We start from the raw sequence: 18,291 nt of genomic DNA, 5'->3' as shown, positions 1-18,291 counted from the left end.
TGTTCTGTCGAGCTACGAGCATTTCCCCTACGACGAGAAGGATATTGGGCATTTTACCTTATCCAACGCCACTGCTCGGCCCACATTTCCGCGGCACGCAACGGTACCTGCGTTCTGCGTTATGCCGCCTCGCCCAATTATCATTGCTCGCGCTCGCTAAATAATCACATTCGTCTGCTGATAATGCGGCCACTGGGTGCTAGAATAGTGCGGAGGCTGCCGCTCGTTACCTGCTACTTCGGGCTGCCGATTGCTAACTTACTGCGACTTCCCTTGATATGATTTCAACACAAACAAACCGTCTCGCCGTTTTTCCCTAATGGTATTCAGAGAGAATAGAACGCCATATCACTCTGTCTTTGCATACAGACTTCACTTCCTCTACATTTATTATATTACACACTTTCTCATGCACGCACGCCTATTATTCTGACTTTTGACATGTCCATCTTCGATTATTTGTTGGATTCGATTGTTTCGTGTCTTTCTCGGTCTTCCTCGTCCTCTGCAGCCGTCAACACTCGTAATCTTTTTGATCCTTTTAGCCGTTCTTTCGCTGTCCATTCACTCTACATGTCCATTCCAACACGCGTTTTAAGTTATAATATAAAGCCGTTTGATAAAGGCCCTTTTCACACATGCCACGCAAATCCACCCGGCCCGGTAACTTTACCGTGTCCGTGTTCTCCCTACAAACGCATACACAACGTGTCACCTTTTGTAGGGTGAACCCGGTAACATTACCGCGCCTAAATTATTTGGAAATAGTCCGGCTTGCCAACAGGAGCGGCAGAATAATATAGACAAAAAGCCAAAAACGCAAATCACGTCTTTTGGGTCACCATGATACATAAATACCTCATCATTATTTCCCTATCCGAAGCCGATAGGTCATAGGGCACTTCATTGGCACTCCGATCGCTATCTAGATTATGTTTGATACACGGACGGTATGGTACTGAACGATGAAGTATTGCAGTGTAGAACCGCCTTTAAAACCAATATTTTCCGTGCCAGGAATCAAACCGTGGACCTTGATAGCGGAACGCGCAAACCATTACACAACGAGGCGGACTTAATTTCACCCGATTTTCTGATTTTTACCTGAGAGTAGCCATCCAGTCGAAAACACTTTGGTTCTATTTCACACGTAGAACAATATTCTTCACAATAATTCATTGGTCTAGTCATTCTCCTGGATCTTCTAATAAATACATCTTCGTCATTCACTTTACGCCCCTAGAGGTGCATATGGCACTGCATTGGTATACCGATCGTAGCGTATCTTGATAACTTCTACTAGATGATGGACGATATATGTGTATGAAAATGAGTATATGTGCATGAACATTTGAAATATCTTCGCCGGTAACCTATAATTGAACATGTTTAGAAGAAAAAAAATTGTATGCATATTCTGCTTTTCATACAGAAAACTTAATTTTACTTTGTAGAAAAAATTAAAGATAAATATTAACTTCCCATTGTAATCGGGGCCATGGTAAACTTTAAATCTCGGACCAGCATCCCTTCCACAAACCCCTTCACCACCCCTACCCAGCCGCTTCCCTAGTCCGCGTCCGTTGTGTATTGCCTCGTTGGTCAAATACGCTTTTAATCTCTTTTTTTATACCTATTGAAAATTACGATTTTTAACAAAAATCACTAGGATATTTTAAAAAGGACATCATAAATAATGTTCCTCTGAAGTTTCGCGGTATGGCCCTGAAAACCCGTGTATTATTCAGCTTAATATGTCTTAAAAACCGACATATCATATTATTTAGGCATCTTTAACAGATATAATTAATTGATGTAGTCGTTCTCCTGTGGATCTTCAAACCCCAAATCTGTAGACGCTTGTTATTCGTCGCTGTGGGCAGTAGGCAGTACTAGGCTTCCCAAACACAGGTGTTCCTAAAATATATCGCACATACGATAAAATAGAGTCATAACTATAAAAAAAGAGAAATTCCAGAGCCTAAAATACTAAATAAACACGTAATCTACAAACCATGTATTTTTCTTTCAGTTTTCTTTTTACTCTTTAAAGCAATGCCGATGTGTCGTATACAAGTGTTCTTTAAACCCCGTCACATCCAAAACCACAATGATCAGTATGGGCAAGAAGACATATTAGCATATTAAAAAATATATTTAGAACAAAGAATTTGTTTTAAATAAAATATTTATAAAAACAAATGGTTGCTTACTTCTGCAGGGGAGAAGTAAGGGGAGCGCGGCGCAGTATCAGATTCCCCCCCCCCTCCTCGTTTCTCCCCTGCAAAAGTAACCAACCATTTGCTTTTTTTGATATTTTATTTTTTTAAATATTATATGTACTAAAAAAAAATTTAATGTGCCAATATGTCTTCTTGCTCACACTGATCATCGTGGTTTTGAATGTGACAGGGTTAATGAACACCCTGTATATTTAGATTTGTTTTTAAAATGTTATATTTTTAAAGAAACTTCGATTGCCATAAAAAAATAGTTTATTTACTGTACGAAGTTAATATGACACCGTTCGAGAACGGCGGCGCTTAAATAAGTGTTAATGTAAGGCCATTTCACATGCATCGTCCCAATCCATCCGACCCGGTAAAATTAGGGTGGGTGGATACTTATTTATTATTTTAATTTCTCGTTTAGCTTATTCATTTTCTACTCGCAGGTAAAAAAATTGCATGAGGACATCAAGCTGAGATTAGTCGGCCTCATGGTGTACTGGCTAGTGCGTTTACCTGCCATCAAATAAATGAAATCATTAAAATAATTATTTATAATAGGATGTTACACCCTATGTTATTTTATCGGACCGGGTGGATTTTCGCCGTGGTGTGGAAGCGGCAGTTGCATAAAAAAGGCTAAATAAAAAGTTTTGAGTTAAATAATTGTTGCGTTTTCGTCAAAATTCGCACGGAAAAGTAAAAAAAATATTTTTTTTTACAATCACACAACAATTAATCAAGTTCAATCTTTTTTTTACGCAACTGGCCCTAAGCGTGTTATACAGCTATAAAGTGGGTTAATCGTAAAACCATTATAGAATTATGTAAAAAATTTACATATGAGAGTTTTTTTAAAATAATTTATTCTGTATACTTAACTATAATCAGAATTTTTTGAGTTATGACTCTATTTAATCGGATGTGCGATATATATATATATATATACGAGGAATGATAAATTGTGCCGAATGATGAGTGTAGTACATTACATAGTATACGCACTCGTTTTGTTAAGAGTTGCGAGAGTGACCCAAAAACCCAGTGTAGCGGTGCCGCCGATTTGGGTTCTATGTGGGAACATTTTGATCACAACTCCTTGTCGGAAATTGGCGTCTCTCGATATCTACTATCTACCTAAAACAATAAAATTGGTTAGCAACAAAACAATTTGTGTTTAAAAAAAATTAACCGTTTTTTTTAATAGTATTTAGAGTTAGACCTATTTAAGATGACCGTGAAAATTCGGACAGCGAGATAAAATTACACTGGGGGATTGATTTTTGTTGTCAGTTTGAGTGCCGTAATGCGGTGTTTATTGTCAAAAAAGGACCTACATATGATTTACCCGCAATGCAAAAAATAAAAACAGATGCTTATAGTGTAGGTAATTAATAAAAAAATGACATTTTAAGATGCAAGGAAATATTCACAGCAGGTTCACTAGGTACACAAAAATGCCTATTCTAAAGCTACATCATACGAATAATATGAATATATAATAATAAGAAGACTATGAATATGAAGGGTACAGGATATAAAGGATAAATGTCAATTTTTATGTGTTTTAAAGTATTAATGGCATCTGACAGCAGTTCTCGTGGTCTACATTTCTATTAAATAAAATTTAACATGAAGTTTCTACTTTCCAAAATAATGAGGAAGCTCAGAGGTATTTTTTTATTTATTTGTATCGTATTATCTTACGATTTTTTAACGTTTTGTATTTCTGAAATTACTCCGCGTGTGATGTCTCAAGTTCTCTTCCGATCGGTCAGTTCTGCCGATTGGTCCGTTGACGGTAAGCAAACCGGAAGTCTTCCACAACTCTCTTATCATTGGTTGATCATTTGAACGAGTGACGTCGTTCAAAGTAGTTCGTTTTCATCAAAATATTTTGTTCCTATATTTTTAAGAAACTTCGCCGTATAATTTGATGATCTATTTTTTACCGCGCGTAAGAAAACATTTTTCTATCCAATTTCCCGTTGGGCCGAAGTTTCTTATTGAACAAGAAAAATAATACATACAGGAGGTAAAGGGTGGATGTCAGTTGAATACTGGAAATAAAGCGATAATTTCATATTAATGAAGACCATTTGAGATTTTCTATAAAACAGTATAGGCTATTTACTTACGTTAAGCAAGCTCCTTTATATTTATAAGTTTATTTTAATGTCCAAGTGGTTTGAAAACTTAAAAACGTTATATCTGAAAACTTAATTTTTTGAAATTCATCCTTTATATCCTGTACCCTTCATACAGAACCATAAAAATAAGGTAATTATATATTTAATTAATGGCAGGCTAAACAGTACATCATGAAGTCGACTAATCTTCACTCGATTTCCTTTTGCAGGATTTTTACGTGAGTGTATCCACTAAATAAATAATATAATCAAAATCAATCCACCCCAATTTTTCCGTGTTGCATGTCGTGTGGATTTTTACGACCGGTGTAAAATTGGCCTTTCATGTTTTTTTATATTTTTATATACCACAACAAGGCAGAAGGCCCAAATTACGGTGGTGAATTACACAATAGAACACAGAACACCCAGGCTTGAGAAAAATTACATTTTTTTCGTGTCCTCATCGGGAATCGAACCCGGAGCCTTCCTCGCGGGAGGCAAGCGCCTTAACCATTACACCACAGAAGCCGCCATGTTATGTTATATTTATGTGCAAGTATATAATACAATTAAATCGGGTCATTTGAAAAACCCCGTAAGTCAGCCGGTCTAAACTTTTCAGAAATCACAAAAAGCTGTTATAAAATTCTAAATGAAATGTTTATATCTTAAAGAAGTGGCTTATCATGCTGTCTTTCATTATGATAAACCTTTATTTTTCGATAAAAGGTTTCTTAAGGGAATTATGTGCATTTCAAGTCAAAGTCACATCCGCCAAAAACCTGACTTATGAGGTTTCTCAAATGACCGATTAAATTAAAGTTTGAATTAATTTCCTGGAAACTTACCTACCCATAATACTCAGCAGCGAAAATATGGGGTTAAAAAATAATTGATAATATTTTTTATTTGAAAAAAACGTCTTTGAAGATATTTTTTTATTGTTCAAACTACCTTAAAATATTATTGCAATTTATTGAGACTATTTTGTAAAATGGAAAGGTACAATTTATTTACTATGCAGCAAAATATAAAAAAATCTTAACCTCTTACCTAATTTATATCAAATTGTTTCGCACCTTGTTTGTATTCTGCAACTTTATTGTTTATTATTATTATTGACTTATTTCGCATAAATTGAATGCCTTAAAATAAATCAATATACAGCTTTATCCTATGTATATATTTTTGCTAATTTTAATCGTAATTTTTTTTTTCTTCTAAAATAAGAATACATAATATTACCATGATTATATTTAAACTTCATACCTATGGCTACATATTAAAACTGTGTTAAAAAATATATGACTACTATTTTAAGTATCAAATTCTCGTCCCTTTATAATATAATATTATATTCACACATTCATGTTTTAATTTATACAACAATCGAATAAAATGCGAACCTTGTGAGCAACCCATTAAGCAATAAGTAATGAGGTATTATTACTAGTGGTCAACTAATGTTGTCAACCTTAACGTACCTCAAGTTAGTGCATTGGGTCCGTTTTTCTTGTAATTTGAATATTGTTTAACCTTAATAAACTAGTTTATAAAGTATACGCAGAACATTTCTTAACAAACTTGATTATAAAATCTCTGGACTTGATGGCGCAAGACCTTGCCGCTTAAAACAATTCCACCAAATCGCGTAAAGTTGTATTGAAATCACCGAAAATACATCTGTTGATTTGCGCTTATTGATGTTTTTTTATTTCGTCAACGGAAGAACGAACATGTTTAGCCAAAAATTTTATTTTTTTAATACGAGCTTTGAACGAAGCAGAGAATGAAGACGCATAGCGTGTTGAAAATTGACATGTAAAAAATCGGAATTTGGTGTGCGTGAAAGAAAAGTTGCAAAAATGTAGAGAAACCGAGTTTATATAAAATATATGCAATGTTTCACCTTGAATATTATTGATAAAATTAACTGGTCAAAGAAGTAGCATAAAAAACAATATGATAATAAAAATGTTAAATAAGTCAGCCAGATGAATCTCGCCCACACCAATAAAGGTTTCAGATATTTTTCTTCACCAAAGTCAACTTATTTCCTTCTCAAAGATGTTCTCTATCTCTGATGTAATATATACCAATCTTCAACTCCCTAAGGGGTGGAATCTTGTCATTGTCTACAAACATCGGTATAACTCAATAAATTGTCAGTTAAATATTTATCCAATTCTGATAAATAAATCTATCATGTATTTTGAATTACATATTTACATTTTATTTTCCCACAAAAGGAGATCTATACACATGTATGTCTACTAGATGGACAGTTATAATGTAAAAATGGATATTGACCTTTATGATCTTGTATATTTAATATGTATATTTTTAATACAACAATTCTTAATTTTAAAATGTTCTTAAATGCACTGTTTAAAACGAATTATTAAAGTCATAATAAAACTTTCCTTTTCATGCAATTTTTTCTGTTTTTGATGTGTATTATTATTATCTTATCTCTTTCTGAAATAATTTATCAAATATTTTTGTGTACCATATATTATATCATTAGCTTATATATACTTACTGTAAACTAATTTTTATTTTTTTGTTTTTAGCATTAATTTGTTAATACCATTTTTTATATGTTTATATTTAAATTTATTGTTTAAATTCTTTACAAGTTATTTACAATTTGCTTTTTAATTCTAACATTTTTCTTATATCCAATTTTTTTTTTTTTTACTATGCAAAGTTTCACTTTTTATTTTGCATTGCAGCATGCTTTTTTTTTGTTTCTATATGTATACAAAAAAAAAGTTTTGTTTATTTTTAAATTAATACTTACTATGTTTGTATTAATTTTTTTTAATGCCCCTTGGGCGTATTGTAAAATTAAATAAATGAAATGTTTGGGTAAAAAAATATACTATCAATAATAATCGCTTCATAATTCCACGAAGCCGTTTTATATATTTAATATTTACCAATCAGCAGTTACATTTACATCATCATTCCCTTTCCGCACCTATTGGTGCATAGGGCACTGCAGTGGTACACCAATCGCAGCGTATCTTGATCATTTTCTTTCTTACATGAAGGTAAGATGATCGATCTTACGCTTCAAGTACCAGTCCAGGGACTATGAAATGAAAAAATGAAACTATGAAACTATTTCTCACTTATAAAAAAATATTTTTTTAAACCATTTTTATCTGGTTTTGTTGAGTTTTTTTCTTTTCTGTCTTCTTAATAATATTTTTCAAAGCATCAAAAACAAAATAAAATATCATTATTTTATACATATTCAGTATTATGTCTGTACTCTTTTATTTGATTATTAATTAAAACTAATGTCTGAGCAACCGATGACAAACTATTATTTAATAGTTAATCAGGACAAAATATGTTTTAATACTTTGTTTTCTTAATAATGTATTAATATTGTAATAATGTGTGTAATTTATTGAATAAAGACTATGAAAAAAAAAAAAGACACCCTTTAAAATGAGTATTTCATGTCAACCATGTCGGGAATCGAACCCGAGACCTCTTGCATGGCAGGCAAACACGCTGACCATTACACCACGAGGCAGAAACATTTAACTATTTTTCAAAATATTTAAAAAATAAGTTTTTGTTAATTCACCATCTGCATCTACAAATAATGTCAATGTAACCCACACTACTAATATCCTCGGTATAAAGTTCAACCCTATAAAAATTATAACAACTATCATCTTTTAAATTTCACTGCCATTCCCATGCACATTGAGATTTCTGGGTTATTGATACGATGGATGCAGATGGTATACATAAACCCTGATTCAATTCAATTTAATTAATTTATTTTAAATATAACACATACATTACAAAAATATATTCAATACGTACATATTACAAAAAAGAAAAAATAATACACGAAAGAGACTCATGTCAAAGTAGTAGAAGAATCCTGCTCCGGAAAACCCCTTCGGATACATGGAACAGATCAATATCCAGAGCGATGTTGTTCAGCATAGCGGTAGCCCTTCCAACAGGCATAACCATAGGCAGGTTGGTCCTGAATATCGGAATATGAAACAATCTATGCTGACGCTGTCTTAGGTAACTATCAGGAACATACAAACCAATGCTCATCATAATTTCAGAATTATCGATCATACCGCGCAACAATCGATAAAAATGTGTAGTCAAATACACATTCCTTCTAGTCTCTAAACTGTTGTAGCCAAGCATACCCTGGAGAAACTCGGTCGGGTAGAGCCAAGGAATATACCCGCACTCTCATGTAGAGATATCTCAGAAACTTTTTTTGGATTTTCTCTATCATAAGAGAGTACTTCAGTTCATGTGGCCCCCAAATCATCGAGCCACTCTCGAGTCTACTTCGCACCAAGGAGTTGTAAAGAGTTCTCAGTACGCGGGTAATTTCGAAAACCCTGGCAGTACGCAGAACAAATCCTAACATCTGATGGTCTCTGCAATTGTGATCTAAAACGTCGGCAACGAGTGCAGATGACAAGACACAATAATCTAGAAAAACTCGATATGCAGCAATCTCAAACTACTAGGGTAGTCCCAAAAGTACCCGACCTAACAAAAAAAACACAAAAAATTGGAAAAAAATATTTCTTATTTCTCAAAATTGTGCTTGATAATTTTTTCCCAGCTATGAATAGCTTCGATACCCTGTTTATAGTGAGACCTCTCTAACTTTTAGAAATAGCTGTTAACCAACCTCTTTATTGTTGACAAATATTTTACCACCATTGAGCCATTTTTTCAAGTTTGGTAAAAGAAAATAATCCGAGGGGGCAATAGGGTGTGTAGCTTTATTACTCTGAAGCTTTACCAAACACTCGATCGAAACATCTTCACGACTCTATTTTTGTTACATTGTGAGCAAACACAGCACTCATTTTGTGCACAGTTTTCTAACGTCTAAAATTTTGTCAATATGCGGTGTACTGTCTGCTAGCTCGCGCACTTTCAGTCGACGGACATCAAACACTATTTTGTGACTTATCTTTACCATTTCTAGTGTGGTCACCTCATTTGATCGATCACTCGTATGGTCTCGTTTAAACTCTGCCACCCGATATTTTATTATTATTAACAAAGGAGCAGAATCCTCTACAGTAGAATCTAGCTCAGCTTGGATATCGGTTGGGCTGAGACCTTTCAAATGAAAGTATTATTTCACATAACGATCAGCAATTTTTTCCATGTTCTTAAAACTTAAGCTTTTTAAGGTTTGTACTTTTTACTATTAACTCCATCTATGTGTCAGGTCAGGTACTTCTGGAACTACTGGTATGTATGCAGATTTGGGATTGGCAAAGCTTTTCTTTACTCCTTCTCTCATCATTTTGGCAACATTACTGAAGGTGTCTTGTGTTACAGGGATCGCTGGAGTGCTTACAGGCGGCCGAGCCCCGCCAACTGCGGGCGCTGGGGGCGCTGCCGACGCGGATGCGAGTGCTCGCTAACGAGGACGTATACGAGGCAACCAAACAGCGGATGACTGTGGACGCCGAAAACCTCAAGAGCAAATGGTGAGAACTTCCTCGCGTAGTAACTGAAATCATACGTATGTCCACTAAGGTTAAGGAAAATGAATGGAGAAGGATAAACTCGAAATTAATGATGTAGGATTTTTGCTACAAACCAATGTAGATATGAGACACTGAGAGCCATTGGAGTTTAAGCGACATTTGGAATCTATTTAATCCTAGTATGTAGTGGGATGAAATAAATCCTATGTTTTAACACACTAACCCAACACCCGTCTGATCATTTTTCCGTAATACAGCTCAAATATTTTACTCTCTGAGATCTATAATATGGCATTTCAGATTATTTTTTATAAGGCTTTCTCGCCAATGGGCAATTCGGTGTAACTATAGAAAAGTTCTGATTTAAATGCCATAAAACATTTTAAAGGCGATTATCTCAGTTTGAGCTTTTTGAGATGCATAGTTTTGCCAAGAGACACAATTTGCAGAAAGCTGTAAACTAAACAAACAAAAAAATCTGTGTGGCTAAATTAAACTTTCACAAAAAAATTATATGACAGCCAAATTTGTATGAGCTGTCATTTTACAAAATTTATTTCCTTTTTTATTTATATTAAGAAAAAATCATAACATGAATTGTAGTCTAAGTAATTTTATATGAAAAACAAAACTCATAAATGTTAGGAAGGCATTTTGTCAAAAACTGTTAAAATGCCACCTAAGTTCCTCTGGTTCTCAGCACCTCATATATGAACCTGAATAATAAGAATAGTTCTTAATCAATATTTCAAAACTATGATTTAATTAGTTAAATCTTTTGTTTTTATATTTAATCTAATCTAATTTGCATTTTGTAATTTGATGGATTAGTAAAACTATTATAGCTTCTCAAGAGCCTAGTCCCCAGTATAAAACTGAAGTGTGGAATGTTTAAATTTAATCTGTGCTCTTTTTACTAAACTTGGGATATGGCAATGACGTACAATTAAATTAAACACGTTACTAGCGCGAAGAAAATGCCATTTCAACTGTAGGCCTTCCGCGCCTTCATTCTTCATGATCAGACGTGACGCTACGCAGAAATATTCAGTCATGTGTGATGAAAAAATGCTTTAATCGCATTGCAACTGTGAAAAGCAAAACATATATTAAAATATTATGTATCGGTTCATTCGTAATATCAAACTTATGGAAAGTAGATGTTTCATTTTATTTCTAGGTACATTTTGACTGTTTCCAACTAGTGTATAAAAATAATACGAACTATAGACATGTATATGGAGCCATGATCTCCAAAATATTGTAACTAACTAAAATAGTATTTTACTGGGAAACACTTCTTCATCTCAATTAACAAGGAATACACTTTGAGAATCATACTCTGTTTTGCCTATTTATTTTATTGATATCAATAAAATTAATATTTGTAACAAAATTTGATTCTTAAAGTATATTTCTTAATAATTAAGAAGACAAAATATTCTCCCATAAAATATTGTTTTTGTCGGTTACAATGTTTCGGCGATCATGGCTCGATATAAATTATTGTAGTTCAGTAATCAATACATATTTTTTTTTTTTTATTTCAGTGAGATATTGGGGGCCATACATTTTATGCACCTCTGTAGGTGCTTTCTCGCTATGCTGTTGAAACAATAAAATCTTGTGTGCATCGTGATATGCTTTATCTCCTTTTTTTCTTCATATTGTTGAGGGCAACCTAATATTTGCTATATTTTAAATGTACCTAGCTAGTATAGGAATAACGGGCCCATTTATTATGTCAGTGGGATATGGTAGTTACTTCCTGTAAAAGGAAACACCAAAACAGTAAACTGACAGTAAAGTTATATAGAACCGCATATAACAATATGAAAAAACTTGTCAACAATACATTGAGTAGGTATTTCCAATTGTTTGTGAAAAATGACTGTGTTTAACCCTTTAAAGGGAGTTTTCCCAGATTGACAGATATTTCAAGAGAGATAGAGAATCTTTTTAAGAAGGATCTATGCATTCAGATTTCTCAAAAAGTTTCTCCATCTCTGTTGCAATATCTATCATTAAGTTTGCACAATGATTAAAATACATTTGTGACGCTAAAAACAAACATAGCTATCTTCATTGTACGTGCAACTGAGTAAATCGACTTTTTGTCTTTGATCGATCCATATAGCCAGCCATATGAGCTACTGTTGCCTTTAAACTGTTTTCTTAGCAGAAATAAAAGAGATGGCTGTGTTCATACTGAATGTTATTATGTATGGATGGATGGAGTTTGTTTCGTTTGTCTTTTAGCGTCACATTTATCAAAAGACATAATTTTTGTCATCTTTTCTTATCTTCTCCCAATGAGTGCATCATAGGGTCGGAACTTCAATCACAAAGTATCGGTGATCATTGATAATACACATTAGGTGGTTAGTCTTATGCTTCAGGTGCTAGTCTGGTGACATGAAATATTCCAGTAAAAATCACCTATTAAATAAGTATTTCGTATCGATCTTCCCAGGAATCAGACACAGGACCTTAATCATGGTAGGCAAATCTAAAATCAAATGGCGCATTATATGCATTATATTGATGTGAGGTCACATTATTTTGATTATTAATCATTGTTTATAATGGAACAAAATGAATAAATAAATAGTATAAGCCGCAGTGTGTTAGAATGTTTAATAACCCTATGTTAATGTGTTGTGCAAGTAAACCTACATATTTAGTTTGTGTTAGTAGGCGCACTAACACATCAACATAGGGTTATCAAACATTCAAATGCACTGTACTTAACGGATGAGCAACTAAAACCGACCTTGCATATCCATTTACTATTCAGATTGTAAGGTGTGAGATTGAAAGCTAAGTAATGGGAATGTCTCTTCCGCAGCACTCGGGTCATCAAGCCCAACCAGACGGACATCGGGCGGAAGGTGAAGGTGAAACAGCAGCGGCCACCCCCGCCGCGCGCCCCCTCCGCGCCCGCAGTACCCGCGCCGCCCCCCGCCCCCGTCGCCGCCCACAGCCCCTTTAGAAGTAGCCACCATAATGTTAACCAAACCAGCAATCACAATCACCCTAGTAGTAATAGTAATAGTAGCTCCAATGGTGCCCACGGGGGCGGTGCGGCGGCGGCGCCGCCCCCTGCTCAGCCGCGCCCTCCCAAGACAACGGGACACCCAGACCTGCTCAAGAGGCCAATCAAGTTAGTATTCACATTTTTTCTATTATTTTTTTTAATATTCTATTTAAACACGTTTGCAGACATTGTTTTCTCAAAGGATCTACTCATATGGACACATGTCGCCTGTTGAATACAGATTTTGCACATAATATGGACATATTTTTCTGTACATTTCAGCAGTTCAGCACCTATCTGCTTTCTATTCATTAGCGTATCATTGTCAATGCTATTCTTCCTGATATGTACCGTCTACATTACGTAATGATTTAAACAACCCATAAAGTAATGCTGACTACAATGAGAATGTTTAGCCCTACGGGAAATTGGATTTAAAAAATGTATTCTCACACGCGGTAAAAATTAGGGCATCAAATTATACGGCGAAGATTCTTGAAAATGTATGAAAAAAATAATAATAATGAACTACTTTACATGGCGTCACTAGTTCTTCCAGACCAACTAATGATACGAGAGTTGTGATCGATTTCTGGTTTACGGTAAGTCAACTGAAGAATCAGCAGAACTCATCTAGAAGAAGGGAAAGAGAACTTGAGACGTCACACGCAAAGTAATTTCAAAGATACAAAACTGAAAAAAATCATATCGCTGATAATTACGATAATTTTTTTATTTTCGCTTCGTCTATTAACAAATTATAAATAATAAAAAAAACCATTGAACTTTCTCATTGTGAAATAAATAAATATAACTTTCATATTTTTTAGAATATTTTGCTTCCTATTGGGAAGTAAATCTTATATAACTGACAAGTCCCAGTAGGGCACTTACAGCTGACTGCATGCACAATATCTCTCAAATGCATTTGTTACATACACATTCATTACTAATTACACATGAAATGTGATGGCATCCTGTTTCTTTAAGATCCTAGCAGTATTTCTACACTAAAAAAGGACACAACACGGCATAGTTGAATTCAAATCAGGAGTTGCGTACTGAGCGACGTCTACAAAGAAACTAATGGGTCAAAACGTTAGCCTACTTATTTATGAGTAGTTTAGTCGCCTTCTGTTTGATGTGCGTATGCTGTTTCTGGACTATTCTTAATTCTATGTATGGGGGGGTATTAGAAGCAAACTTTTCATTGAAGGAGTTTCTGAGATATTTGTGAAAAACTTTGATAAAAGAATTGTGAGGTTTCTAATTATGCTTCACCAACTCAATGGAGAATGCTCAAAGTTTGCGAACACAATATCTCCTACCGTATAATTATTTCAGTTTCAGGCAGGCTACAGCCATATTTTCACTACCTATATCCTATATGTCTCATGCATTGACGGCTATAGCCGTCATTTCCAAAATTAAATGCACAATTTTGACTGCTATAGCCGGCATAATCGTGAATATATTATTGTTGACAAATATTCATAAATGCATTAATTTGAGTTCAAAATAAGGACTTAGTATCTATCTCTTCAACCCTGATGAATGCTGCTGGATGCAAAATAAAACTTATGCAGAGTACAAAAATAAAATAAGATAATATACCTTTTTCATTTGAAAAAGCTGAATGGAAGACTGAGCTACCAGTGTGCGTTATTGAGATACTCTTGTGATGTGTGATTTATTATTAATACAAAATATTATAAAATAATATATCTCAATTCTGGTGGTATATCTATGTACCACTTTGTTCTAGGTGTTAAGGGCCAAGATCTAATGTACTAACTTAATAAAGGATAAATAATCATATTATTTATATCGTTACACAATCAATTTCAATTAATTTATTGGTTTTCTTCCTCTTTCCTTTCTTTGTTAATATGCCATGTTATATTATCATTCTCCATCTACAATGCACCGGCCATTATCTGAGTTGATTTAGGATGGTGCAATATGACCCGACAAATATGTATCATAATCGAGAGAAACAAAAAGTATAACTTCGAGATAATATTGTAAAATGTCAACTTTCTGTCAGTTAACAATACTGTTATTTCAAATCGAAACTCTTATGGAACAACTAATTTGTTTTATTCAGTAGGAATTAGTTATAATACTACACATTTTTTAATGGATTGATTAATCTTTTTACAGAGAACGACTTATTCAACTCTTGGCTTTGAGGCCATATAAAAAGCCAGAGTTGTACGGTAGACTAGATATCGGTAAGTGCATAAATCGTACGAGTCGCATTATAACCTCACCCTAGAATTTGATGGACTGAGATTTGAGAAAAACTTGTGTTTTGCAGAGGGAATTAAGGATAAGGAACGTAGTGTAGTGAAGACAATTCTGCAGCAGATCTCGTGCCTAAAAGATAACAGCTACCAACTTCACCGGCATCTTTGGAATGATGTCATTGATGACTGGCGCTTCTATTCTGAAGAAGAAAAACAAATACTCAAGCGGTAACTATTCTTTCATTAGAATGACATTTCAACGTAGGTTATAATATGGACGTATAGATATTATATGATTGATATAATCATTTGAGGACTAAATCCTATATTTTTATTAAAAAGTTTGGACTTTATATTGCTCATTTTTACAGATTGCTGTTAACGCTTGAATATTTCTATGAATGTTCCTCTGAAATTTGAGTAGCCACGAAGTATATTCATTAAATTTCAATTTAGAACAAATTAATTAGATAGTTCATGGTTTTTACACATACGTAGTAATAGCAGGTGTGAACAATTCTATTTTAACTCTTTTGTTTTATTTTTTTTTAAGGATAGAAAAATATTTTCAATTTGCCAAAGAGATTATAATTTGAAAGTCAGCACATCCCTTAATAGAACTGTCAGGTGACCATTCTGAGGAAACTAGTCAAGTAGTTCTAACATCATTTTTAAATATTTATTTATAATTTTAAAAGCCCTTTGCGTAACAGATATGTATTAGGTCAAATCATATAATATCTCGTGTGGTTTGTAAAGTCATCATGTGCTTTTTAATTTGAAGTGCTGGCATTTATAGGGCTTATATAACCTGTCATTGACTGGATTAAAAAAATTGTTGTTTCACTTGAAAACATTGACCTCGGTATATCTATAATTGTATTTATATGTTTATACTACATGTTTGTAAGGTAGGGTCAGATGGTGAACAGTGCCACAAAAAAGTTTTATTTAATTTTAGAAAAATCTGTATTTGTTTAACGAACACTTGTAAATCAATAGTTGATCATCTAGCTTGACTTTATTAAAAGAAAATAATAGAAAACATACTTGTGAATTGTTACACTGTACTCCAGATCTGGGATATTAAAATTATATGCTTTAAATTTTAAAAAGTTGGGTTAGAATAACCGGCAATTTAATTTTACTTGTTATATGTTTTACAAACAATAGATTAAATAGGAAATGCATTTACTCACCAATGATTAACCATTTCAGAATAGTAACAAAATGTTTTTTTTTTTAATCACTATTTCACACCAACAAAAACTTTGCATTTACTTAAAAAATCATGAATACTGTGTTATTATTTTTTATTTTCTTCTAAATATATAAAAATGAATGCATGAAAGTTTGTCCTTTATAGACTCGATAACTACCAGACCGATCTACATGCAGTTTTTTGCAAAATTATAAAGTTCTCGTGACTTTTGTAAATAATAATATCTTCAATATGTTCATCAGAAAAAAGTAAGGAGCGAATATGTATTTTTCATCAAACTTCCGGGGTTGCATTCGACTAAAATGCATATTTAAAAACATTCAGAGGATGTTGTCTTTTTTGTATTTAAAAAAAGTTTGTATTTTAACGTTTACAAACATCATTTATTTCTAATAGATACTGAATTGATTGATTTCCTTACAATTTCTTAATTTCTACATATCAACTTATTTTTAATGAATTTTTAGTGATGCTTAAATAATTTTAACCGACATCATATACTTTTTTTTAAAACAGATTCTTACACAAAATCCACCACTGTTGGTAAGTAGCGCAGAGTTAGACATTTGCAAAAAGAATTCTATATTTGAAATGAATTATTTTATGTTTTGGAATTCAACCCTAATCATCAAATTATTATATTTGTACGTGTGCGTGGAAGGGTCATCATGAGTGTGGCAAATGTGGCCAGTGACGAACAAGCGCGCGCATTTGATTTTCGACCTCGTTCTTAGATAGGTGGATCGTATGAGGACCGAGGACGAGGGGAATATAGTAATAATGTTCTAAATATTGATGATGTTAATATAAGGGATTGGATTGGTTCCAGTCGCAAGCCGCAGAACCTCACCCCTCCCCTGAGCTCGGACTCGGGGCACTCCCCCTCCCCTCCCCCGCACAAGCGCGCCGCCCCCGCACCGCTCCCGGCGGGCCCGCAGCCCCCCATCAAGAAACAGCGCATCTCCCATTACTCCAAGCCTGGCCCCCAACTGCCCCAGGAACCCAACGCCAGGTATGAAAACATTTTCAGAAGAAAATTATACTAATGGTAAACAGTATATCTATCTTACAGTACTGAAAATTATTTATTGTATTTTTGTAATTGAATAATTTTTTTTTTAATTAGAAAGATTTACTATGCGAATGTTGATGCATGCAGACATCGAGGAAGACTGAGAAAGACATGGCATGACTGAATTGTCTGTTTACAGGAAGCGAGGTCCATACTTCGCTCCCATACATAAGGGTCGGCACCGAGACTCCATTCTGTCCGTTTTACCTCCTGTGAAAATATTTATTTGTCAAGGTTGATTTAAGTACATCGTTCACTCTGTTGCCGGCGGCACCCACCCTCTCAATATGTTTCTCTGTCATTCCATCCCTAGTAAACATACTTCCCAGATACACAAAATCCTCTACCTGTTTCAGTATAAACCCATTCACAGTGATCTCACATTAGATTTATCGACATTCATCAGCAAATCGCTCTCCTTGAGTGCAAGTTAGACTCGTTACCGAGAATTGCAGGTCTTCCTTATCGCTAGCAAGAAGCACGGCATCATCAGCATACAAAAGTCAATTGACAGTTAAATCACCCACTTTAGCTCTCATTCTTAAACCTTTCAGTTCTTTCATACAGTTATCGATAGATACTCGTATGTTGGAACACCCATGGTAACATTACACATCCTTGTTTGAGTCCTTTAGAAATGTCAAACCACGATGTGAATGATCCATCCAGCCGTGCTGTCCTTATACAGAGAAGCAAAGCCCGTGTCAGATTGCCGCTCAAACGCTTTTTGCAGACTGACAAATGCGTAGAAAAGCTTTTGTCTTTTACTAAAAATTGTTTCTGTCATGTTTCGTGAAGCAAATATTTGATCGATACATCCTTTTCCATTCATAAAACC

At 34.1% G+C, this 18,291-nt stretch overlaps 1 protein-coding gene across 2 annotated transcripts in view; it reads left to right on the top strand.

Moving 5' to 3' along the window:
* Su(Tpl) (Suppressor of Triplolethal) overlaps positions 1–18,291 on the top strand; it is a 120,820-nt gene that overhangs the window by 92,753 nt on the left and 9,776 nt on the right. The window contains exons 4-8 of one of the 2 annotated variants that reach the window (XM_088227964.1): positions 9,722–9,762; positions 12,820–13,036; positions 15,074–15,144; positions 15,231–15,387; positions 17,211–17,393. In XM_088227964.1, coding sequence (XP_088084090.1) covers positions 9,722–9,762; positions 12,820–13,036; positions 15,074–15,144; positions 15,231–15,387; positions 17,211–17,393 — 669 coding nt within the window. Of the gene's footprint in view, positions 1–9,721; positions 9,874–12,721; positions 13,037–15,073; positions 15,145–15,230; positions 15,388–17,210; positions 17,394–18,291 lie in introns of both variants that reach the window. The other variant, XM_088227963.1, reaches the window with a different exon arrangement.

The sequence above is a fragment of the Micrasema longulum genome, unplaced genomic scaffold (genome assembly GCF_059751315.1).
Source record: "Micrasema longulum isolate JH-2025_06_02 unplaced genomic scaffold, ASM5975131v1 h1tg000549l, whole genome shotgun sequence".
NCBI lineage: Eukaryota > Metazoa > Arthropoda > Insecta > Trichoptera > Brachycentridae > Micrasema > Micrasema longulum.
The sequence above is the reverse complement of the archived record's forward strand: the minus strand, read 5'-3'. Positions and strand labels throughout refer to the sequence as shown.